General features: G+C 36.2%; 1 protein-coding gene across 10 annotated transcripts in view; it reads left to right on the top strand.

The window, feature by feature from the left end:
- si:ch211-285f17.1 (sickle tail protein homolog) overlaps positions 1-27,571 on the top strand; it is a 176,234-nt gene that overhangs the window by 133,306 nt on the left and 15,357 nt on the right. For 9 of the 10 annotated variants that reach the window (XM_067378546.1, XM_067378543.1, XM_067378544.1 and 6 more), the window contains 7 exons: positions 1,504-1,702; positions 6,484-6,577; positions 18,202-18,953; positions 22,102-22,206; positions 22,527-22,576; positions 23,254-23,417; positions 25,900-26,075. In XM_067378546.1, the coding sequence (XP_067234647.1) occupies positions 1,504-1,702; positions 6,484-6,577; positions 18,202-18,953; positions 22,102-22,206; positions 22,527-22,576; positions 23,254-23,417; positions 25,900-26,075 (1,540 nt within the window). The remainder of the gene's footprint in view (positions 1-1,503; positions 1,703-6,483; positions 6,578-18,201; positions 18,954-22,101; positions 22,207-22,526; positions 22,577-23,253; positions 23,418-25,899; positions 26,076-27,571) is intronic. The other variant, XM_067378545.1, reaches the window with a different exon arrangement.

Raw genomic sequence — 27,571 nt, 5'->3', positions numbered from 1 at the left:
TAGACTTCTAGAATGTTCTTTCCAGTGCAAAAAATAATATTTTTAATTTAATTAGACAAAATTTTAAGGAAGTGTAGTGCACTTCCTTTATATAATTATACTTCCATTATAGTTAACTTTCTTTCCAGTGCAAAACAATAATACATAAAAAAACAGCTTTAACCAACAGCTTAAAAAAACACCATTCAATTCTATATTTTTGTGCTCTTTTCTTTTTCGCCGGCTGCTCGGAGGTAGTCATTTTTACATTTCCCGCTGTTGTCACTTATCGTCATCGTTGCTACGATACGTGACTCACAATGACTGAAACGACCAATTAAAAGGGCATTCTCTGATGATGTTCCAAGATGTTAAAAACACTACGCTGATCATAGACAAACAGGGGGAGAAATCAGTAGGACTATCTACCGCACGCTGCAAAAAATGACTGTGATTTTAGCTGTAAAAAACTGTGAAAATGTCTGTCATGGATTTTCACTGAATTGATTCTCAAAAATACGGAACAAAGTGCGTTCAATCAGTTCAATATGGAACAAGACTTTTATGTGTCAAATATGGGATGATTCCGTATTAAACGTAACGGTTGGCAAAACTAATACTAACTAACTAATGACACTAACTGGGTAATAACAAGGTACTAACCCTGAACCTACTCCTAAACCTTAACTTAAAGAGTTAGTTCACCCAAAATGAAATTTCTGTCATTATTTACTCACCCTTGTGTTGTTCCAAACCCTTAAGACCTTCATTCATCTTCGGAACACAAATTAAGATATTTTTGATGAAATCCGAGGGTATCTGAAGCACACACAGGCAGCAACATCATTGCACCTCCAGAGGTCCAGAAAGGTAGTAAAATCATGGTTAAAATAGTCCACGTGACTACAGTGGTCCAATCTTAATGTTATGAAGTGACAAATACTTTTTGTGCGCAAAAACAAAACAAAAATAACGACTTTATTCATACGTAGTAAACTCAGTGCAGGCTTCCTTGTTTACGTACGAACACTGACTTATTATTGGCCGACTCCTGTGTCGGCATCACATGCACATCGTGCTGATCACGTATTCAGCTTCGGCCAATACTGAGCTGCCATTCGGATGTAAACAAGGAAGTTCACTACATATGACAACTGTTCAAATGATCAGATAGACTCGGATTTCATCAAAGATATCTTAGTTTGTGTTCTGAAGATGAATGAGGGCCTTACAGGTTTGGAACGACATGAGGGTGAATTAATGACAGAAACTTAATTTTGGCTGAACTAACCCTTTAACCCACGTTACCTTACTCAGTACTAAGAACACAGTAAGTACATTGAAAGTGTACGTACTGTAAAATAAAGAGCAACCATGTACATTCTAATGTTCTGATGCCTAAACTTGTGACTTTAATTTTAAGTTTTGAATATTTTATATATTTAGACAAAATAGTATATAATTTTAAAGGTAGTTTCATACTTCTCTCACTCTTTCTTCATGTTTCCTCTTTCTGTTTTTCAGGGGTGTTGTATCTGCAGTATGGAGACGACACAAAGCAGATCCGCATGCCTAATGAGATAACGAGTGTAGATACAGTCAGAGCTCTGTTCGTTAGTGCCTTCCCTCATCAGCTCAACATGAAGATGCTGGAGTCACCCAGCACCGCCATCTACGTGAAAGATGAGACCAGGAACGTGTACTATGAACTCACTGATGTCAGGTGAGTGTGTGTGCATCAGATTCAGCCTCCTTAAAGGAATAGTTCGCCCAAAAATGAAAATGATCCCATGATTTACTTACCCTTAAAGGTGCCCTAGATTCAAAAATTGAATTTACCACAGCATAGTTGAATATCAAGAGTTCAGTAAATGGAAAAGACAGACAGTGAGTCTTAAACTCCATTGCTTCCTCCTTCTTATATAAATCTCATTTGTTTAAAAGACCTCTGAAGAACAGGCGAATCTCAACATAACATATACTGTTATAGACCGTAACAGTCGGGGTGTACGCCCCCAATATTTGCATATGCCAGCCCATGTTCCCAACATTATGAAAGGCATTAGACAAGGGTAGAACGTCTGGATCTGTGCACAGCTGAATCATCAGACTATAGGTAAGCAAGCAAGGACAATAGCAAAAAATGGCAGATGAAGCAATAATAACTGACATGATCCATGATATCATGATATTTTTAGTGATATTTGTAAATTGTCTTTCTAAATGTTTCGTTAGCATGTTGCTAATGTACTGTTAAATGTGGTTAAAGTTAACATCGTTTCTTACTGTATTCACGGAGAAAAGATCCATTTTGAGGGTTATATTAGCTGTTTGAACTTTTTTTATGTTGTTTAAGGCAAGCGCGAGCTCTTGGGGTGTGGAGCACCAGATTTAAAGGGCCACACACCCTGAATCGGCTCATTTCTAATTATGCCCCAAAATAGGCAGTTAAAAAAATGAATTAAAAAAAATCTATGGGGTATTTTGAGCTGAAACTTCACAGACACATTCAGGGGACACCTTAGACTTATATTACATCTTTTAAAAAAAAAAATTCTAGGGCACCTTTAAACCATCCTAGGTGTAAATAAATAAATATATATATATATATATATATATATATATATATATATATATATATATACGGCAACGGCCGTACGCACATTCACGAGAGAGTCGAGTTCTGACAGAAGGGTGACTTCTGACCCGACGTAGGATGTGTCACCTCTTTTCTTATATCAAAATCCTCCAACATTTTTGACACTTCTCATGGTAGACTTTTAATTTGTGATCAGCATTTTGTTTTGCTCTCTCCTCTGCGATTCCGCGTTCGTCAATTCTTACCTAAGCTAACGATACGCCTACGTACACCTAGGATAGCTTGAGAGTGAGTAAATTATGGGATTATTTTCATTTTTGGGTGAACTATCCCTTCAAAGTTTACTGTCTTCCTTCCTCTTTCCACACGGCCTGCTTCCTTTAGTTCCATGATATCAATCAACACAGCAAGTGACCTTCTTCGAGGTCCAAGTGCACTGCTTCCTTTTCTATTACTTTTTCCTTGAAAACCAACTTAGTAATCAAATCTCACTTGCATTCATTTTACAGGAAATGAGCAGCTGTTAAATAATTGGAAATGAATGGAAATTAATATTCTGTCATTTTTTACTCAAACCCAAATGACTTTCTTTCTGCTGTGGAACATAAAATGACATTTTTAACAGAATGTTCATGCAGCTTTTTCCAAATGACAAAAGCATACAGTGAATGTCAATTTCTGAAAATGTCACAAAAGTACCATAAATGTGTCATAAAAGCAGTCAATCTCACTTGTTCACTATATTCCAAGTCTTCTGAAGTCATACGATAGCTTTATGTGAGGAACACATTGAAATTTAAGTCATGCTCTCCATCTTGGCTCTCAAATCTCATTTGCAAAACTAAGACATTCATATTGGTTGGAGTGAATAAAGGATGAAAGGCTTTTAATTTTTTGTGAATTATTTCTGTAATATGGAACTATAGCTCTGGAAATCTTCAGTAATATTTCTTTGAAACCATCTAGAGTGTAAATAAGCCACCCTCACTCACATACACATGAACAGACATTATAACTAGATTTAATTTGAACAGAATTACAGTCAGACAGCTAAAGTAAGAATGGCCTCACACCATTTGTTTCTCTGACTTTAAACCAATAAACCTGACCGTCATACATCACCCACCAGCATGGCTAATGTTAACATACCACTTATGTCAGACTTCAAACAAACACTCCCACATCTCTTTCACTCTCATTCTCTCTGGTCTTTCATCTTTCCCTCTGCCTCAGCCAATCTCTAAACACTTATGTGTGCATTGTTTTCATTATCTACGTATCTTTCTACCTGTTTACAGAATTATGAGCAAACCGCAACACTTTCTCAGTTGGGAATCACCTTTGAAAGACCCAATGAAATGAAAACTTATGCTAGTATATTGCTAAAAGTTGACAAAATTAACTTCTAGTACACTTTCATACAGTATTTTTTGGGGCCAGTCAGATTTTGTAATGTTTTTGAAAGAAGTATGCATTTATTTGATCACAAATACAGTAAAAACAGTAATATTTTGAAATATTATTAAAGGTGCCCTAGAATCAAAAATTGAATTTACCTCGGCATAGTTGAATAACAAGAGTTCAGTACATGGAAAAGACATACATTGAGTTTCAAACTCCATTGCTTCCTCCTTCTTATATAAATCTCATTTGTTTAAAAGACCTCCAGAAAACAGGCGAATCTCAACATAACTCCGACTGTTACATAACAGTCAGGATCATTAATATGTATGACCCCAATATTTGCATATGCCAGCTCATGTTCAAGGCATTACACAAGGGCAGCCAGTATTAACGTCTGGATCTGTGCACAGCTGAATCATCAGACTAGGTAAGCAAGCAAGGACAACAGCGAAAAATGGCAGATGGAGCAATAATAACTGACATGATCCATGATAACATGATATTTTTAGTGATTTTTGTAAATTGCCTTTCTAAATGTTTCGTTAGCATGTTGCTAATGTACTGTTAAATGTGGTTAAAGTTACCATTGTTTATTACTGTATTCACGGAGACAAGAGAGCCGTCGCTATTTTAATTTTTAAACACTTGCAGTCTGTATAATTCATAAACACAACTTCATTCTTTGTAAATCTATCCAAAAGTGTAGCATTAGCCGTTAGCCACAGAGCATATAGCCTCAAACTCATTCAGAATCAAATGTAAACATCCAAATAAATACAATACTCACAGGAATCAATGCATGCATGCAGCATGCATGACAAACATCTTGTAAAGATCCATTTGAGGGTTATATTAGCTGTTTGAACTTTGTTTATGCACTGTATAACTGCACTTATCGTCGAGAGCTTGGGAGGGCAGGGAGCGAGAGATTTAAAGGGGCCGTGCAGCCTGAATCGGTGCATAGTTAATGATGCCCCAAAATAGGCAGTTAAAAAATTAATAAAAAAAAAAATCTATGGGGTATTTTGAGCTGAAACTTCACAGACACATTCAGGGGACACCTTAGACTTATATTACATCTTTTTAAAAGACGTTCTACGCCACCTTTAAAGTTTTAAATTTGAATATATTTTAAAATTTAATTTATTTGTGTGATGTGTCACATGATCCTTCAGAAATCATTCTAATATGCCGAGTGGCTGCTCATAAAACATTTCTTATTATTATCAGTGTTGAAAACAGGGTAACACTTTGTGAGGTAATTACACTTTGTTAAATGTACTATAGTAATAACAGTAAATTATGCATAATTACAAGTAACTATGCCTAAATCAAACCCTAACCATAACTATATACTAAGTACATGTAGTTAATTAATATTACTCAGTACTTACTTGAGTAAGTACAATGTAACTACATCACCTTAAATGTGTAACCGAAAACATTGCATTTTTGTGGAAACCCTGAAACTTTTTTTTTTTCAGGATTCTTTGAGCAATAAAGCAATTTGAAATAGAAATACTTAGTACAGACATTTATAATGTTACAATCACTTTTGATCAATTTAATGCATCCTTGTTGAATAAAAATATTAATGTCTTTACTGACCCTAAAACCAGCTTTAAAATGACTAGTCTTTCTCTTTTGGATTAATAGTACTGATGTCCAATTAGATGTCCTCTAGATTGAGTATGACGAAAGACTATTGGCCCATTGGTTCTTTTTTTCTACCCAAACTTCCTGTTTCAGTAGGAAATACGTCAATATAGGAAAAAATCTTGTGATCATCCAATGATTTCATGGGGTTTTTAAAGAACTGGCCAATCACAACCAAATTAATCATCTACTTTTCCTCAGAACTAATGAGTCTATAAATAGTGACTCATACACACATTGTCCTGTAAACAGAGGAGTGGTCAGTCTCCTTACATTTCCTTGGTGATGTAACATGTACTTTGAGACAACTCCTTTTTTATCAATGTTGTAAATCTGAATTACAGCCACATGACCACATATCAGACTTCATGAGAAAATGCTCACATCACTTTATACAAATAGGTTTAACAGGGAAACACATTATGAGAGGTCCAGGAAGACAGAGACTTAAAAACATAAATAGACAAACTGGATTACTTCGAAGACAGTTAATGTTTTAGCTCAATTAGTAAATAATTTCTGGACCTACAGAGAATTATAGTCTGGACATTAACGGACATCTCAGCCACCATGGATTTTGTCACAGAGAGCCGTAGCTTCTCACCTTCATCTCTAAATTCTCGCTCCAACTCGCCTATGTCTCTCAGTGAATCGCTTTATTCTCGCGATTCCTTTGACCTCTCTCGCTGCCACTCTCCGCTCTCGCGTGTTGAAATACCATCAGCCCTTGTGCACCCTGCTGTGGCAGAGCTCAGGGGCCGACATTCAGGGCACCGAATGCGACCCCATTCGGATGGTGACATTTGGTCTGTGTATGTGACCGATGTGGATTTCTCCCCGCACAGGAACATTACAGATCACTCCTGCCTGAAGGTGTACCACAAAGACCCAGCGCATGCCTTCAGCCATGGAGCCCGGCCAAGCAATGGAGATGCAAGGGTGAGTGCCAATAAGACCAATAAGAAGTCAGAATCCTTAATGGAGATATCTTTTCATTGAATGGTTAGATAGCCGATGGAAAATTTAAGTTTCACTGGCTTTGTATTTGGTCTTCATAATGTCAAATTTATATCAGTGATCTCTAAATACTTCAAGACTTCCATGCTGCAAGTCAGAACAGATACATATTACTCAAGTAGAGCACTAGATAAATGAGAATATCAAATAATATATGGAGTTTGGGGCATTTAAGAGCTCTGGTTGATAGGTTTCTGGATAGTCGCCCAACAATCTACATGTGAGGTCCACTAGTCTATACTGTTCAAAAGTTTGGGGTCGGTAAGATTTTTTAATGTTGTCTTTTGCTCACCGAGGCTGCACTTATTTGATCAAAAATAAAGTAAAAACTAGCCTGGTAATACCAGACTCTGCTACTTCACTTTGCTTCGTAGACAGAGTCTGGAATGGCATAATAGAGAAGTGTTTTCTCTCTCGCTAGGGGGCGCTTGTCTGAAGTTTAAAATCATTGGTTACCCGTAAGCCAATCAGATACGTTTAGTTATGACGTATGTTATGTGCCTGTACAGCCGCATCGAAGCACAGACATCATGCATCGAACTCAAATCTATGATTGAACTTCCACTGTAAACCTGTTGTAAACACATGATAAAACAAATGTTTATCAAACACTCTTCTTGTTCTGGCTTCAGTTTGAAAAAGAGTTGAATGTTCTCCATAACAGAGTCTCGTTTCCCATTTCCGCGGTCGTTTCGGTTTTCGATTTCTCTAACCTACAATGTAAAACTCGGCGCTTAGCATACGTCACGGCTCTCAGCCCGCCCTGTGTTTGTTGATTGGCCCGGCTGTTTCCAGACCGGTGGCATACAGAAAGCTCTGACGCTGTATCAGACTGAGTACAGAAGCAAAATGAAATTGAGCGGAAGTAGGAAGTCTGACGTAGTCAGACTAAGTAAAAACAGGAATATTGTGAAATATAATTGCAATTTAAAATAAAACGGTTTTCTGTTTGAACATATTTTGAAATGTAATTTATTCCTATGACGCAAAGCTGCATTTTTTAGCATCATTACTCCAGTCTTCAGTGTCACATGATCCTTCAGAAATCAGTCTAATATGCTGAGTTGATGCTCAAGAAACATTTCTTATTATTATCAATGCTGAAAACAGTACTTAATATTTTCAATGAAACGGTTATACATTTTTGTTCAACATTCTTTGATGAATAGACAGTTAAAAAAAAACATTTATTATAAATAGTAATCTTTTTTTAACATTATAAATATTTTAACTGTTTAAATTTTGATCAATGTAATGTGTCCCTGCTAGATAAAAGTATTAATTTCTTTAAAAAAAAAAAAAAAAACTTACCCCAAACTTTTGAATGATAGCATATATATTGTTTGTTTCTAATTAATTTACCCTATTTATTTGTCAGTATTTATCATTAGGGATGCACAAAACATTAAAAACCATTCATTTCAGTTTTTTAATTTTACAGGTGAATTTAGGCATCAAAACATGTAATGTACAATTTGAAAAATGAATAGTAATTTTTAGATTTGTTATTTTACGGTGTTGTTAAATGATTCATATTTAAAGATTAACTTAAATTGAGCATTTGATGACAGCAAAGGTAATCTAAATGTAAAAACAGGATAAATGATGCTAAGCATGAACGATTAAATCAGCTGATAAATATAGAGTATCGATTGATAAGATAATAAAAATCCCTGATATCGGCCGATAACCGATATTGTTGCGATACATTAGTATCCATGTGTTTGGTGGACGTGACTCAACAAAGATAATAATAGAGGGCTTCTCTACTTGTTCAAACAACCTACTAACTAGTCAATTTTTGCAAATCCTTCTGTAATGCCCACATGTTACCACTTTTCATTTTTTGGCTTGCTCAGAAAAAAATGAATGAACTGAGGGCATTATTTAAATAACAGGTCCCTTCCCGGCCTCCCCTTTTCTTTTCGGCCATCTCAAGGGATCCCTCTGCTCTTCACAGTTAAAGTCACCCCCACCCCAGTCACCCCATTCCAATCCTTTCATGTCCGTCTTTGTCCCCTGGGCCTAATTTCAGGGGGATTGGATCAGGATTGAAGCAGAATTGGTGGAAGCACTGAATAGAAAGCAAAGGCTTTTTCCTCGTTCCTTTTCCTCCCATAATCCCCTCTAATCTCTTGCCATGCCGGCCCTGTTTGTTTGGTGGTGATGTAACGGAAATTAGATCGCAAGGCTTTCATTTTCTCTCTGTGTTTCCCCAAATTTAACAAGGTAGCCCCAGACTTTTGTCTGTGGTAATCCCCGGTTTGGCTTTGACCAACTCGCACAACTAATATGCATTTGATTAGAGCTTTAGACGCTGCCATAAGAGCCCTTAAGGGAAGTTGTAAAAGTTCCAGGAAGTGAAGGACTTTGCTCGCTATATTTTATTTGATTTTCTTATTAACATTTCATGTCACTTTTAGGAATATGTGTGCAAAGTTAGAAGTTGAAAGGCGCATTGTTTGTGTCACGTGTCCATGTCTAAGTGGGTTAGAGTATGGTGAGTGATGCCTTACAGTCGTATATGTACACATTTAAAGGGAGAGAGAAAGAGTACATAAAGATGTTTTAAACTATTATCTGTTTTTTGACAAGAGATTGAGAACAAGTTGTTCAGACAGTTGCCAAAGTTCATAGGAAGTGTCAGTGTTTATCAGTTTAAAGAGAATTTTTATATTGCTAAGTGATTTGTATGTACTTGTACTTTTAGGCAAATGTGTTACAGTGGAAGTGTTTGGTTTTGGGTCTCCCTCATGTTCAGGCACAAATTAGAATAGTAATACATTTAACAATTCAATGAAAGTATAATCAGCTAGAAACTCTAACTGACTTCACAATTAGACTGTGTCGAGGTGAGCGTGGATCCTTGTCACTATTAAAAAGCCTGTTCCACCTTCAAGAGGTTATTGCATAACAGCTATCAAGGCTTTACGTTTCGTACAAGCTCTCACATGCTTTACCATGTGACTGACATGGATCATAGGTTTGACGCCCAGCTCATATTGTGTGTCTTTAAAAACACTGCTGCCACTTTGCACGAATAGGATACAAAATAAGACATGAAGGATTTAAATTATCTTTAACAATGAATTATCAGTAAAATAAGCTGCTTAACCTTCAGAAAATATTCTAGTTTAATAGATACAATTGCACAAATGTTATGATAGCATTTACAGTTACAATAACATTAACAGAATATCAATTCAGTAATGTCAAGAAAAATTACTTTGTTGTGTTAATTATGGGATCATAAATGTCAGGACTGAGACTGAGAAGAGACAGACTAAATCAGGAGGGATGCAGGTGTGTGATGTATTTAAAGGGGTCCTTGATTATGAATTAACTTTTTTAACTTTAGTTAGTTTCTAATGTTGCTGTTTGAGCATAAACAACATCTGCAAAGTTATGACGCTCAAAGTTCAATGCAAAGGGAGATATTTTCTTTTACAGAAATCGCCCTTTAAAGACTACAACAAATGGCTGGTAGGGACTACAACGAGCTTCTTCCTCTGTTGGTGACATCACAAACCATAAAATTTACATAAACCCCGCCCCCGAGAACACACAACAAAGGGGACAAGGCCATGTTGGGCTGCTTTAGAGAAGAGGAAGAGTTGTTGTAGTAGAGCGTTGTTACAATGCTGTCATTTTACGTCGGACTGCTTCACAAACGAGGCTCAATTCAACGCTGGATTTGCACAGAAGATTAACATGACGGCACATGCTAGTCAATGAGTTGAATCAACTCCACAGCAACAACATAAATTTATCCACTAACCATTCAGAAACGTATAATTGCATTCTAAAAGTTGTAACTTCTTCCCGAGTCTCTTCATCAGTGTACGACTGAACACCGTTACTGACAATCTTCATTTTGGCTGCGTGAGATTCCCCAGCTTTGTTGTTGTTGAGCAACCAAAGCATGAGCTGTTTAAAGATCCGCCCTCTTTTGGAAAAGGTGCCGGGAGCACAGCACCTCATTTGCATTTAAAGGGACACACACAAAAACGGTGTGTTTTTGCTCACACACAAATAGGGGCAAATTTGACAAGCTATAATAAATGATCTGTGGGGTATTTTGAGCTGAAACTTCACAGATATATACTTGGGATGCCAGAGACTTACAATACATCTTGTAAAAGGGGCATTATAGGTCCTCTTTAAAGGGTTAGTTCACCCAAAAATGAAAATTCTTTCATTTAAATTAATAATTAATAAGTAATAACTTACCCTCATGTCGTTCCACACCCGTAAGACCTTCGTTAATCTTCGGAAAACAAATTAAGATATTTTAGTTGAAATCCGATGGCTCCGTGAGGCCTCCATAGGTAGTAATGACACTTCCTCTCTCAAGATCCATAAAGGTACTAAAAACATATTTAAATCAGTTCATCTGAGTACAGTGGTTCAATATTAATATTATAAAGCGACAAGAATATTTTTGGAGCGCCAAAAATAACAAAATAACGACTTATTTAGTGATGGCCGATTTCAAAACACTGCTTCAGGAAGCATCGGAGCATAATGAGTCAGTGTGTCGAATCTGCTGTTCGGAGCACCAAAGTCACGTGATTTCAGCCGTTGGCAGTTTGACACGCGATCCGAATCATGATTCGACACACTGATTCATTTGTGCTGTTCATGAAGCAGTGTTTTGAAATCGGCCATCACTAAATAAGTCATTATTTAGTTTTTTTTGGCACTACAAAAATATTCTTGTCGCTTTATAATATTAATATTGAACCACTGTGCTCACATGAACCGATTTAAATATGTTTTTAGTACCTTTATGGATCTTAAGAGAGGAAATGTCATTGCTCCTAATGGAGGCCTCACGGAGCCATCAGATTTCAACTAAAATATCTTAATTTGTGTTCTGAAGATGAACGAAGGTCTTACGGGTGTGGAACGACATGAGGGTGAGTAATAAATGACAGAATTTTCATTTTTGTGTGAACTAACCCTTTAAGACTAGATACTTTTCAAACAATGTAAATAATAGTAAAATACTTAATCAAACATATCTAATGCACCTCACAACAGATAAAAACATTGTATTTTGTGCCTCTAATGCTGTAATGCAACACCCAAGTGTACCATAGTTATTGAATGTACCAGTTGGCTGATATATGAATATTCTGGTCTGTATGTGTACCACAGTGATGTGATATGATGTAAATGCCTTTAAATCAGTACAAATTACTTTAATCTCATCTCAGCCAATCAAAAAGCAAGAAATCGTAGCACTTTCTTGTCAAATAAGAGTCATTCGTCTCCTTCCATCTTCCCCCTTTGTGGAAAAAGGAAACATTCAATATCAACACACAGCAGTTGACATCCATAAACATCGGTTTATATTCACATGAAACCTGAGAATCAATATGCCAATGAAAACTTTAGGACATAATTATTTGTTGCTATGTAACATAAGACACATGGTTAATGGTTTATTGACTTGTTTTTGTCAGGCGTGACAGGCTAAACGACATATTATATAAATATGGAAATATATCCAGTAGAGAGGATTGCCTACAAATCTCCCAGTATAATTGTGTTTGTTTCAGTTATTCAAATATGGCAATTGGGCTTGATCTGAGGCCAGAATGCACACACATGATGAAGACCATGCACAAACACTCACTCTGATGTTTTGACCACAGTTGACTGTCGAGGGGGACAAGAGATCTATTATGCTTTCATCCAGTGCTTATACTGAAGTACACATACACACACATACATGTGCATGAGTGAGCGCACACACAGAAACACATGATCAGCCAGTCTCAGTTCAAGCAGGCATGGAGATACTCAGACAGACTTAACAGACTAATCAAATAAGCCCAGCACCTGTTCAAACACACCATTTGTGTCTGTGACAGAGAGAGAGAGAGAGAAGAAGAAAGAGTCTTGATCATTGTCGTTACTCCCTGTTGATAGTCTACTTGATAGGCCCATTTCATATTATTATTTATCGTTTCTGTGTAGCCTTAATTTATGTGATTTAAAGGGTTAGTTCACTCAAAAATTATATCATTAATTACTCACCCTCATGTCGTTCCACACCCGTAAGACCTTTGTTCATATTCAGAACACAAATTAAGATATTTTTGATGAAATCCGATGGCTCACTGAGGCCTCTATTGCCAGCAAGACAATAAACACTTTAAGTGCCCAGAAAGGTACTAAAGACATATTTAAAACAGTTTAAAACAGACTACAGTGGTTTAGCCTTAATGTTATGAAGCAACGAGAATACTTTTTGTGTGCCAAAAAAAACAAAATAATGACTTTTCAACAATATCTAGTGATGGGCGATTTCAAAACACTGCTTCTTGAAGCTTCAAAGCTTTACGAATCTTTTGTTTTGAATCAGTGATTCGAAATTTCAATAGTTCACGTAACTTTGGCAGTTTGATACCTGATCCGAATCACTGATTTGAAGCAAAGGATTTGTAAAGCTTTGAAGCTTCGTGAATAGTGTTTTGAAATCACCATTCACTAGATATTGTTGAAAAGTCGTTATTTGTTTTTTTGCCACACAAAAAAATATTCTCGTCGCTTTATAATATTAAGGTTGAACCACTGTAGTCACATGAACTGTTTTAAATATGTATTTAGTAGCTTTCTGGGCATCTGACAGTGCTGATTATCTAGCTGTCAATTGAGGCCTCACTGAGGCATCGGATTTGATCAAAAATATCCTAATTTGTGTTCTGAAGATAAACTTAGGTCTTACAGGTGTGGAACGACATGAGCATGAGTAATAAATGACATAATTTCCATTTTTGGGTGAACTAACCCTTTAATGGGATTGTTGTAACACAGTTTGAATCTGTGTGTATCTGTACTAAACATGCACACATCTTAGCTCACACGTATTCAACCGCATGCCAGTCTGTTAAAACAGAAAGCAGATTATTGTGCAAGCGTGACTGACCACAGTTTACAGACGGCTGTTAATTTGAAACAGACCCATAAAAACCAATGCAGTCTGCTGAATTTAGCTCTCTGCAAGGAACGTATGGTCAAACTAGTCTCACTTAGCCAGACTTTTGACTGTTGGGATGAAGTTTGGTCCCTTTGCAGATTATTCTGGCCAAAAACAACATCGAAAGTGACCAACTGCAGTGTATTTAGCTTTTGGACAGGCATCTAATATGTTTTTGGGTAAATCTAAAATTGATCATAGCATGGGTCTGTGTCAAGAGTAATGGCATCTTTTGCCTATCCTCAGACTTACTGGCCATAGGTTTTAACATGGCCTTGTGGCATTTTATCTAGGAAAGAGGATCAGAAAGTGAGTGGAAAAGGGGGCATCAGAATTTGTCTTTAATCCCTCTTGGGCCAAATTCAAACCAAATGTTCTCATTCCGTCAACTTTTGATTTCTTTATTTATCACAGGTTTAATGTTTCATGTCAACCTTCCTCCAGCAAAATTCTCTACCTTTTAAGGTAATGCAGAGAGAAAATGAAGAGATGAGAACCCGGAGAGGTTGAGACAGGCAAGAACTTTCATGTTATTCAGGCAGTGTTGCTCAGGTAACATCTGGAGATGATTGTTATGCCTCACTGTGTATCAAACGCCAACTAATACTGCACAATCTCTCTATAACTGGTGGGCATTAAAGAATTCTGTAAAAAAAAAATGTAGCACTGTTTCCATAAACATTAGGCAGCAAAACTCTTTTCAACATTGATAATATATTGATTTGTGGAGAATCATGTGAAACTGAAGACTGACCTTTTGGCTACTAAAAATCAAAAACAGTCATTTTAAATCATAATATTCACAGTATTACTCTTTTTACTGTATTTTTGATCAAGTAAATGCAGCCTTGGTGAGCATAACATTGGAGAGGAGAGGTGACAGGAAATGGACATGTGTGCATAAGCACTGTTGGTGGAAAGTAAGGTTTAATGTTATATATGCAGTAATAATGTTATACATACAGTAATAATATATATATATATATATATATATATATATATATATATATATATATATATATATATATATATATATATATATATATATATATATATATATATACACAGAGCTGGGTAGATTACTTATGAATTGTACTCACAATTACTGATTACAAATTACATGACAAACAATTTTTGGATTACATTTAGATTACTTTTGTGCTAACCCTTATTTGATGTCACATATATTGTAGGATAATCTTGTACTATTTTGACAGAAAATATATAGTCCAAAAATATATTCTATTCACCAACAAGAGCGTCAACAGATTCTTTTTAAAGTGCAATGTTTGGACAGTTAATACTTCAAATACTAACACTAATGTACCTGATAGGGTTTGCTGAATAAAACAAAATCACATCTTATGATTTTAAAACATATTTACTTAAAATTAAGTAAATTTAGACAACAGCAACATAACAAAAACAAATATTCTTGTTTTTGCTGATTTCTGTGCACGATTCCACACCCCTCCCCCTCACCGCCGGAAAAACCCCAAGAATCATGAACGTATATAAGCGGCAGGTTATAAACAAAAATGTAAACATTAACAAAAATGAAAAATTAGGAGAATCAATGAATTGTGAACAACTTGCTGCCACTGTGTAATTAATATGTAATCATGTAATCCATAAAAAGGTAACTGTAGTCTGATTCCAAGTATTTTAAAAAGTAGTTTAAAAAGTAATTACAAGTACTTGATTCCAGATTACATGGATTACATTACAGGTTAATCCATTACTACCCAGCATTGTAATATACAGCTATGGAAAAAATTAAGAGACCACTCCAAGTTCAGAATTCAATGTTAAGTGGTCTCTTAATTTTTTCCATAGCTGTATATATATATATATATATATATATATATATATATATATATATATATATATATATATATATATATATATATGATGTTCCTGGTGTCCTGAAGCAGATAAAGACTTGGAAGTCTCACCTGTTCTGGGTGTAGCCTGAGCGCTGACTCACCCCAGCACAAAGCTCTCATTGTTTCACATACAAGAGAGACAGGGCGACGCTTCGAGCCAAGGACCATCATTTAGTTGTCTTTCTATTATTTTACAAATCTGTTTGGCTTAAAAGAGCGTTTTCTGTTTCTTCTGTATGTCTCCACTTTGTTTGTTTTCTATTTTTGGATGAGGCAGACATATTCAGACAATAACTCTGTTTAAAACTGCCCTTTTCTGCATTGAAAAGCAGCTGCCTTCTAAGGTGCCATCCGAATTAAAATGGAACTTGATTTGATTTGGTATTTTTGCTTAAACGGGTTACTGATAAACAAATAAAAAAAAGGTTTTGTGCTAAATGAAATTGGGCCTGAGGTGATGGAAAAAGTCTGAATGACTTTTTTGTTTCTCTGTCTTTTTACGCACCGAAAAAGGAAGACATGTAGTTTCACTCCGAACCAGTTTTTCTTTGTCAAGTCATATGGTTTTTCCTGTTGCTCCTCATTGCAGAGTTTGGAGATAGATACTTCTGAGTTTTCTGTCTAGTATCCTCAGGCGTGAAGTTCTGCATTCTGGAGCTAATCAGAAATCTTTCATCTGCTCAAGTCATACTTGAAGAGTTTAAAACTCGTAATACATTTTCTTTTACTTTTTTGTTGCACTCAGTTACTTACCAGATGCAGATACAACTGAAGAATTATTTGTAAGTGCTCTTAATCATCATATGTTGTTGTTTTTTCCCTGTCTCCGTCTGTTACGTTTTCTAATGGTTTCTGAATGAAATGGCAGTTTATCAGTACCTTATCAATCCATCTTTTACTTACAGATTACTTATAGATTAAACCAGTAGCATTGTTTTATAGATGCAGACATCTGATTAATGCAATACTATACTCACTTCTGCCTTTTAAGTACATTGTGGGATGTATGTGAACCATAACCACTTGTCTCGATGCACAAATACACAGATACTTGCATGTTTTCTTTTTTTCTTTCCAAAATATATTCCATCTGAAGCGTATTAGTGTGATTAGTCTACTCCGTGGGACCTTCTTGGGTGGTCAGGTCAGGCTGCCCATGCGTGCTGCCTGTTAAAAAAAAAAAGGTTACAGGTGCTCTGAATTTAGCTGGAGAACAATGACATATTATTTGATCCAAGAAGAATTTTTTTTTTTTAAATCATGAATTCCATGGGCTCTCAGTCTTTCTTTCTTTGACTTCTCTCAGCCCTTTCATTTCACATGTGAGATGGAAATGTAACACTCTTTTCTCACTGTGATGGCTGAACAAAAAAGTCTTTCTAAGCTAGAACTAGTTCACATGGACCCTCATTTTTATGTGTATTCATTCATCAGTGTTGTTAAAAATTGTTTTCGCTAACTGAAATAAAGCTAAAATAAAATATAAAATTTAGATTAAAAACGTATATGAAAATGAGAAACGTTGCCTTGTCAACTAACTCAAATAAAACTGAAATAAAAATGAATGAAAGCTAAGTAGGATCAAATAAATACAATAATAAAATGATGAAATTACTAAGACAAACTAAAATGAAAATAAAAGTAAAATAAAAGCTACAATATTACAAAATACTATAATAGTATATAAATAATGTTAATACTAAATTAACAAGTGTTATTTTAGTATTAAGACTGATTTCAAACCATGTAAATGTACTTTTAGTGTACACTCTAAAAAATGCTGGGTTAAAAACAACCTAAGCTGGGTTAAAAATGGACAAACCCAGCGATTGAGTTGTTTTGACCCAGCTGTTGGGTTGAATCTTAAACCCAACCTGCTGGGTAGATTTATTTAACTCAACTAATGTTTAAAAATTACTTTATTGATCACTTAAAATGAACACAAAATAGGTTGGAAATTAACATTTATTAATATGTTTAGTTAATAATAATTAAATAATAAACATGTATTAAATTGATTTTTAATGAATGTTTACCTTTTGATATTATTGTTGCCTCTAGTAATTATGGGTCTGATTTTTAATTTCCAACATATTTTTGGCTCATTTTAAGCCAGCCATATAGTCATTTTTAAACAATAGTTGAGTTAAATAAAACTACCCAGCAGGTTGGGTGAAACATTTAACCCAACCACTGAGTTAAAACAACCCAATCACTGGGTTTGTCCATATTTAACCCAACTTGGGTTGTTTTTAACCCAGCATTTTTTAGAGTGTATTTTTTCTAATAACCTCTTTTTTTGAGATTACATACTTGTTTATGGTTCTAAATGTAGAAATATTGTCAGAAATATAATTTGCATGTGGTTTCAGCAAGTAGGTTCTTCAGTTTATAATTGATTTGATTTTTTTTTTTTTTTTTTTTTGTCTGCATAAGCCAAATTGTGGCCATGCATGTTACCAAATACAATGAACCTTTTGTATTCACATCACATATGAATACAGTATATGTAATTTGAACATATCTTTGTTTTCCCTGCTGAAAAACATCTTAAGCTGGCTGAAAGACCAATTAAGACCAGCTTAGGCTGGTTTATGTTGTTTTACTTCAGCTGTATTTGAAATGTTTTGCTCTCCTTTAATGAGAAATCTTATGTCCTTTCTCTCATTCAGGTTCACAGGGAAATGATGTATGCTGGACGGGATGGTCATCCTCTCCGGCAGCCCCCGATGGGTCCTCCTCCACCCCACATGCAGGGCTCCATGTCCCCTACCACACCTCATGCATTGCCCCCCTCCCCGTCTCGTATCCCCTTCGGTCCACGCACCTCAGGCGGTGGGGTTGCCACAATGCCACGTGAGCGAGCCGGACACACACTCCCCACACCCGCCCGCGCATCCTCCCCCTGCCCAAGCGCCATCCTCGAGCGGCGTGATGTAAAACCGGACGAGGACGTAGCTGCCAAGAGCATGTCGCTGCCCTCCCGAGCCGAAAGTCATTATGCTGATCCTTATATGTTACATCATCAGGCCCTGCCCCCTGATGCAGTAGACCACGCCTACCACCGTGCCACCATACGCTCTTACAGTAACCCCGGCGTTCCCATGGAGCCCATGGACCATCATTCACTCTTCCGACAGAAAAGTAGGAAGTACACGGATAGCCAGCTTCCCATGCTCGGCTCCAAAACCCCGCCCTCTTCCCCACACCGGATGGGCGAGATGCGAATGATGGACATTCACACAGGCCAACCGCAGAGTTCCATGACTCTGGAGAGGGCCTCACCTGTCAGACAATCATTTAGGAAGGAGGCTCCTGTCACAATGGATACCATGGTAAAGACAAGGGGTGGCATGGGGTCCCCGGCCACTCCGGATCTTCAGGTTCACAATCCTCTGGCCCCGTCGACAGACCCTCAGACACGGTGAGTCAATCTTTAAGAGCGAATGGGGATATCTGAGCATGGAAATAACTAACAGGATACATTAGCATCCATTACATGTTCATATTCTAACTCTGCATCTGTTGTCATGTTGTCTTCCACTGCATCATGTCATTCCCTAACTGCATCCAAAATACATTGATGATGTCTCATTTTAATACTAGCAGCCATATTATTAGTGCTGTCAAATCGATTAATCATGATTTATCGCAACAAACATAAAAGTTTGCTTACATAATATATGTGTGTATATATATTATAAAATCTCACACACATAAATATACATGTATAAATATAAGTGTACAGTATGTGTATATACATATATGGGTCAATGATGTTATGGGTCATTTTTTTGTCCAAAGGCCTTAATAATAATAGAAAACAAAGATGTGACACCTATAGTATGTAAGGTAGTACAACTAGATCTCTTTTATTGAATCCAAAAGGTTTTAATTATATTTTGCTACATGTAAAGGTATTTTAAAGATTTTAAAGTGTCAAAAGGTCATTTGGTTTAACCGTCCAAAGGCCAATACAGACATTTAATTCATGATTAAAATATCTTAAAATGTAATAAATTTATATATTTTTTATTCTGGCTTGATTTTATAACATCATATATCAACATGCAAAATGGTATTAAAATTATGTGTAGAAGTCAATGCTTTGTTATGAGAAAGAATGTCCGGAAAAATTCATTTCATTGATGTCATTCGGAGTAACCAATATAAAGGGTTCCATTTTGGATCAAGTCATGCAGTCAATATCATGTGACAGGATGTGACATTATTCAGAAACCTGAAAAATGACCACATGGTCGTGAAGCAAAGTAACTAACTCTCTCTTAACTGTTTTCACTTGCTCATGCGCCTCTCCCGAAACCGCTATAAAACATGGAAAATGTTGGAAAATTTAAAAAAATGTTCTAAATATAAAATGTTTGATTGTACTTTTCCTATCTAGATATCAGCCTGTTAGCATTGTTTGAAAATATCGTCATTCAGTATAACCAAAAGTGTAATTTGGTAAAACCGAAATTTTGACTTTTATGGTGACAAATTTTGTCCATCTTGTCAAAAATGACAAAAGCAGTGTTAATGGATTATATATATATATATATATATATATATATATATATATATATATATATATATATATAAACAACAACAACACATAATCTCATTGTTAACACTTAATAAAACTTAAAAATATAATTAAAAAAAAATAATTATATCTCCATTTTTTTTACACTTTTAAAATCCTTATTCGTCAATGACCCATATATAGAATATATATGTACTATCATATATAATAGTATACTAATATATATATATATATATATATATATATATATATATATATAAAAATTATAAATATAATAATATATACACACATATATTATGTAAACAAACTTTTATGTTAGGTGCGATTAATCACAATTAATCGATTTGACAGCACTAGTTATTATGCTCACATAAATTATTTAGCTGGGTTTGTTTTCAAGAATATAGCCTTACGTAACTCACAAAAAGACTTTGAACTGTATTTCAGTCAGCTTTGTTTTACTTTGTTGGTTAAGTGGACTTAATAGTACCCTTGTATGTGCCCTGTAAGTCAGATTTATTGTGCTTGGCGATGTACTTGCTAGCAGAGAACAGTCAATACACAGAGTCAACATGCTAAACTGTTTTTACAGAGCAGAGCACATGCAGGCCAGACGTTTCTTACATTATCTTGTAGTGCAAAGAAATAGTGGTTTGAACAGTGTGTGCATTGGCACAGAAAGGCCAAATGGGCAGCGTCCTATGAGAATGGGTGTTTAGTTAATTAATCACTTGGTGTGACAAGTTAATGATTGTGATGTATTGATGTATTATTTTGTTTTTTGAACAAAGATTACAGGCAGGAGTCCAGATCATACTCCCTTTTGCTTAATGCTTTTTGCAGTTAAAATTAACCTTGAATTAAGGAAGTGATTCGTTATTTAAATGCAGTGAATATATTTCCAAGAATATATTTTTTTACCTGTGCAATTTCATATAAGGTTACCATATTATGAATGAGAGCATACACTACCATTAAAGGGTTTGTTCAACCAAAAATGAAATTTCTGTCATCAATTACTCACCCTCATGTTGTTCCACACCTGCAAGACATTCGTTCATGTTCAGAACACAAATTAAGATATTTTTGATGAAATCCGATGGCTTAGTGAGGTCTGCATTGAGAGCAAGTTAACTTAGACTTTCAAATGCCAAGAAAGGTACTAAAAATATATTTAAAACAGTTCATGTGACTACAGTGGTTCAACCTTAATGTTATGAAGGGACGAGAATATTTTTTGTGCGCCAAAAAAACCCAAAATAACAACTTTATTCAACAATATCGAACAAAGTTGTTATTTAGTTTTTTTTGGCGCACAAAAAGTATTCTCGTCCCTTCATAACATTAAGGTTGAGCCACTGTAGTCACATGAACTGTTTTAAATATGTTTTTAGTACCTTTCTGGGCATTTGAAAGTCTACTGCAGGCCTCACGAGCCATCAGATTTTATCAAAAATATCTTAAATTGTATTCCGAAGATGAACGAATGTCTTACGGGTGTGGAACGACATGAGGGTGAGTAATAAATTACAGAATTTTCATTTTTGGGTGAACTAACCCTTTAAAATGTTACCATTAATCTACCATTAAAGTTTGGAGTCGGTTAGATTTTTAAATTTATTTTTAAAGTGTCTTATTTTTAATGTGCATCAAGGCTGCATTTAATTGATCAAACATGTCGTAAAACAGTAATATTGTGAATCATTACGCTTTAAAATTACAGTTTCTAAATAACTGTTAACTGTTAAAGTGTAATTTATTCCTGTGATGCAAAGCTGAATTTCCAGTGTCACATGATCCTTTGTTGATTTAAGGCTCAAGAAACATTTCTTATTATTATCAATGTTGTCATTAGCATCCGGAAAACAGAACTGTCTTTTTTTTATTAATGGGTAATTAGAGTAAAAAAGCCTTAGGTAACTCAGCCATCTCATGAGGTACACTGTTATTTCAATATGCTTTCCCCTCGTCCTCCCCCACACACTCCATCAGTAGTAAGAGTGCAATATGCTCTATCTCTCTACAGAGAGAGAATGAAGGCCATGGAGGAGCAAATAGCCAGTCTGACTGGTCTTGTGCAGCACGCTCTCTTAAAGAGCCACAGCACTAACAGCAACAAGGAACACCCCAGGTAAGCAAGGCAGGCTGGGTAATGTAGTTCCCAGAATATCACAACGTTTCCCAAATCAAATAGGAAAAGAAAATAGGAGGGCTATAATGGAATAATGGTGGTGGTAATCAGACACTGGGTGTTTGAAAAAGACTTGGTGGGTAAGATGACTACTAACTGTGCATGAACTAAATTGACTACTCATCCTCACTGTAACTGGTGCCTGTATGAATGGCGATGCCTGTGCCACTGTAACAAAGACTAACTACAAATGATTTGTTTAGTGATTTTATCTGTGTGTATATGCATTCAGTCATTTGATATCTTTCCCATTCTTCCAGTGAGAAACCTGTAAAGTCCGGATCTCCGGCTCACAGCACATCTAGCACAGGTAATTTCCTTTTTTCCGTCCCTCCCGGACCCTCAGACCCATATGTTTGTGTGTGTTTTTGGTGGCTCTTACAGCAGCAGATTGTAATGCAACGGCTGTAAATGCATCCCAACAATCCTGCCTCTCCCATTCATCTGTCACTCAGAAATGCTGCCTGCCACAAGTTCTCCCACTCTATCCACACATACACACTGCCATGAACAAAGAGAACGAGTCCCTCAGACAGCATAAGCCGCAAAAGAACAAACATGTCTACGCGCTGTCTTGCACACTCACATAAATTTGTACTTTTGGAAGAACTGACCTGAATTGCTGAATGTGTGTTTATCAGATGTGCTCAGTGGAGTTTGTAATGTAAGTGTTCTGGTCAAATATGGGTACAGCAACAACAAATATCACATATCCTTAAGCTTAGTGCCAATATATTTGTTTAAGAACTCAAATTGATTAAATCAACCATTATTTTTGAGCTAGACAAAGATTAAACTCCCTTTTCAAATGTTTACAATCTATAAAACTTGAATTGTCACAGTTTTTCCAGGAACCTGTCTGCATAACTGTCCCACACTTACATTTGAGTGCACAGTCTGACTTTGGCACCTTCTTACCACACAGACCATGAAAGTACTTCATGTTTTTTGTGTGTGTCTGTGTGTGTGTTTTTATGTTTTGTTTAGGAGGTTCTCCAGTATTACCACCAAAACTTGCTGCAGCACCTCCTGAGCATAGCCCCGCCCCTACACCACCACTAGGTCCCGCCCCCTTGCATGTTAACCTTCACCTGTTCAGGAGGAATGTCTCTGAGCTCCGCCTCCAACTGCAACATATCAGACAACTACAGGTAATAAAAGTGTCAGTCAGTTAGTATAATGAGAAATCTGCAGTTATAGTGTGTAGTATAGTGTAGTATATAGTTAGTATAGTGTGTGTGTGTGTTCAGTACTGTGTATGTGCACTTGGATGGGTGAAATGCAGAGCATGAACTCCACCATACTTGGCCTTGCTTCACTTTCACTTTATCTTGAAAATAACATGAAACAACATTCATACCCCATTTAACCAGTGTAATATGAGTAAATCTTAATATTCAGAGCAAAAAAAAAATATGGGGAGACTTAATTTTTTAGCCATTAGGATTTGATTGGATTGTAAAAAGTGGGCTTTGATATTATTGGGTAATATTTTACTTCTTACTTCTGACTTTTATATAACAGCCAAAAGTAAATGTTAAAAAACGATTTAAAAATAATGTGTGCTGATGAATCATGCAATCATTTCTTTTTTTCTTTACATTTAGAGTTTTAAAATAATTTTTGCAGTTTTACATTCAAATAATTATACAGTTTTGTACAGAAGTCAGTGAGATTTTTTATTTTTTTTAATAATAATTTTATTTAGCAAAGGTGCATTAAATTGATCGAAAGTGACAGTAAAGACTTTTATAATGTTACAGAGGTTTCTATATTAAAGCAATGCTGTTCTTTTGAATTTTCTATTCATCAAAGCACAACTGTTTTCAACACTGACAATTATGAGAAATGTTTCTGATTCTTGAGGATCACGTGACACAGAAGACTGGTGTAATGGATGCTGAAAATTCAGAGGAATACATTTTAAAATATAGCAATTATGGGGCCAGGCACAAAAATGGCACAGTAAGTCAGCCAACATGGCCAGGAGCATCAGACTAACTGCAACAGTGAGCAATTAAAGACCCATTAAGTTCATTTTAGGCAAAAAAGCTGAAAAATGATAAAAATTGAGGATTTACTGGTTCATCACTTTCAACCAATAGGTGGCACTGTGACCAAATTAATGTGATATAGTCAAAGTAAGGTGATGGTGAATGATGCAAAGTTTGGTGTCAATCTGCCAAAGCATTGCAGAGATACAGCTTCAAGAGTGTGTTTTGCATCATGCCTCAAATTCGTTGCTCCGGTATACGAAAACGGTTTGACGTATCGACTTGAGGGGGCAGGAAATATAAAGAGGGGGCAGGAAATATAAGAAAAAGTACATCCTGCCTCCTTTTCATCATGGTTTTATAAATTATATATATGAAGATGATGAAGTAAGATTTTTTGGAAAAAAAAAAATCCATGAATGAAATAAACATCTATCTATCTATCTATCTATCTATCTATCTATCTATCTATCTATCTATCTATCTATCTATCTATCTATCTATCTATCTATCTATCTATCTATCTATCTATCTATCTAAAAAAATCCATAACTTTTTGTCCACATGGTCTGATGATGATAAGGTTCGATTTTGGTGAAAGTCGGAGCAACGGTCTAGGAGGAGTTCGAAAAAGTAGGTTTTTAAAGAAAAACAATATGGCGGACAGGAAGTTCAGCCGACTATGGCAAATTTGATATCTGTGTTCTCGGCATGGCCCAAGGCATCAACTGAGACTTCATTACAATGAGTTAAAATAGTCAAAAGTTATGAGCATTTTAGTAAATTTTGTTATAACTTTTGACCACAAGGTGGCGCTGGTGCGAAACTTCTCAGGCTCCTTCAGGGCATTGTGCTGATGACCCATACCGAGTTTTGTGAAATACAGCATTTTAGCACAAAATTCAAAATGGCCGACGGCCAAAATGTCCGATATGGGAAAATTGGTTATCATTCAACTCGGCATGATGCCCGAATCCAATGAGACCAAATTTATGATTTTTGGACAAACCCATCAGAAGTTATAAGCAAAAATAGCCATTTTCCATATTTCTGCACCAGTAGGTGGCGCTGCGCCGAAACACTGCATGATGCCTCATGTCATGCGTGTGATGACATGTACCAAGTTTGGTCTGAATATGATAAAGCGTTGCGGAGATACAGCCTTATGTCTATTTTCGCAAGCATGAAAATTGAATCGGCTTGGCCCAAGGAATCAGAGGAAAAAATTTTGTTTCTAGCCCTTACGGTTCAAAAGTTATTAGCATAAATATAAGTGCAAATTTGGACAGCTGGTGGCGCTAGAGGGATTGAGTTAGAGACTCCAAATTTGCTATGGACAAAGATCAGACTGTCCTCTAACTGTGTGCCAAATTTCACAACTTTCCCACAAGCAGTTCTATGGGCTGCCATAGACTTCAAGAGCGGAAGAAGAAGAAGAAGAATAAAAAGAAATCTAACAGATACATATATTAAAACAGAAAACATTCATTTTAAATTGTACAATATTTGACAATTTTGATTAAATAAAATGCAGCCTTGGTGAGCCTAAGAGACTTCTTTCAGAACATTTAGAAAATCTTAGACCCCAAACTTGAATGATAGTGTATGCTGTAGTAAATGGTTATGTGTGTGTTTTCAGCTTCAGAATCAGGAGTGTGTGCGTGCTCAGATAAAGCATGCAGAGCAAGAGATCAGTGTGAAGCTGGCCGAAATACTGAGACGACAGGACGATCCGACACAGAAACAGAGGACGCTGGTAGAGGAAGAGAGACACCGATATCTCAGCATGCAGGAAAGAGTTCTCACACAACTGGGGTACGACACACACACACACATGTGGTTTATGTGGACTCTCCATAGATGCAATGGTTTTATAATGGTTTTTAACTCTATATTATATCCCCTTACACTAACCCTACCCCTAAACTTACACATCACAGAAAACATTTGGCATTTTAGGAACTACTTAGTATATTTTTTAAGCCATTTGATTTACGAGGAAGTATAATACCCATGTCATTATAAACACTTGTGTCTTCATAAACCATATACAAGAACACTCTCTCTCTCTCTCTGGGGAATCTGAAATTCACTTTCCTGTTGGCGAACAAATGCCTTTTATTCTCAGTCATTCCTTATACAATTCATTACAGCTCCTTTTTTAACTCATTATAGCCCTGTCCGCCCTGCTGCACGTAAACTGTAATTAAATCCCGCTTTAATTTAGCTGGTTAACAAGCGTGTTCTCCAGACAGCTTTAAACATGCAAAACAGAACTCAGTGGGATTTAACGCTGGCCAGAGATCAGGAGCAGCATTAACACTTGTTTTCCTTGGTTTTATGCCAGTGCCCAGTCAGCAGAGGACTCTGGGTGCCTGTGCGCAGTGAAATGTTGAGCCAACAAGGACAGTTTGACTTTTACATGTGTGGCGGTTGAGGAACGTGGCATCAAAACAGCATTTTCTACTTTTTGTGAAAGAACTGCCTCATCTAATAAACCAAATTAAACATCATTTATATATTGATGTGGATAATATGATGTACAATTTAATTTAATTTCAAAACAAAGTGTGAAAAAAAGAATGTACCATCATAACATAAAATCTGCATTATCTGCACTTCAGCATTATATTATTATTCCTTTGTTAGTGCTTGTACTTACAATAACAGGGTCCAAAATTAAAAGTGATAAAGAGGATATTTTCGTCGACTGAGAAACCGAAGACTGTTACTGAGTTTTTGAAATGAGCGCATGCGTAAGAACAACCCCCCTTCCTTTCGAGGGAACGCCTCCCAAAACTCGTGCACGAGTATTGGAACATGAGTGTTTACCACCGGCATTCGCTGTGTCGTGTTAGTGGATTCATTATGTCGGACTCACCGCAGGTAACTCATAATCTGCAGTTGTTACTCCCGTCTCCTGACAAAAACATTGCATGTGGCGCCTGTGGAATGTGGAAAGTTACTGGAGCGCGCAGCTGCGCTCGTCTCTCACAAGGAACGTCATGGCAGTGATTGACGAGCCAGAGGGCCAATCGTGTAAACGATTGGCTGATGTTTTTAAGGCCCAACCTCGTGCACAGATGATGTATATTAATATTATTCCTTTCAGTGCACCTAATAAATAGTCTTTTATCAGTTAGTAAAGACAGTTTCAAGTAATATTGCAAAAATGTATAAAACAAAACATCCTCTTTAGCACCTTTAACACTCACCCAGTGCCAAATGGGATTGAAAACTGGCTAATTAGCCTGTAACTCTTAGGAGTTGCAACATACAGTAAAGCATAGTTTAAATCACAATGTAAAAAT

Source organism: Chanodichthys erythropterus, chromosome 23 (assembly GCF_024489055.1).
Source record: "Chanodichthys erythropterus isolate Z2021 chromosome 23, ASM2448905v1, whole genome shotgun sequence".
NCBI lineage: Eukaryota > Metazoa > Chordata > Actinopteri > Cypriniformes > Xenocyprididae > Chanodichthys > Chanodichthys erythropterus.
Note: the sequence above shows the minus strand (reverse complement) of the source record. Positions and strands in the feature narration are given on the sequence as shown.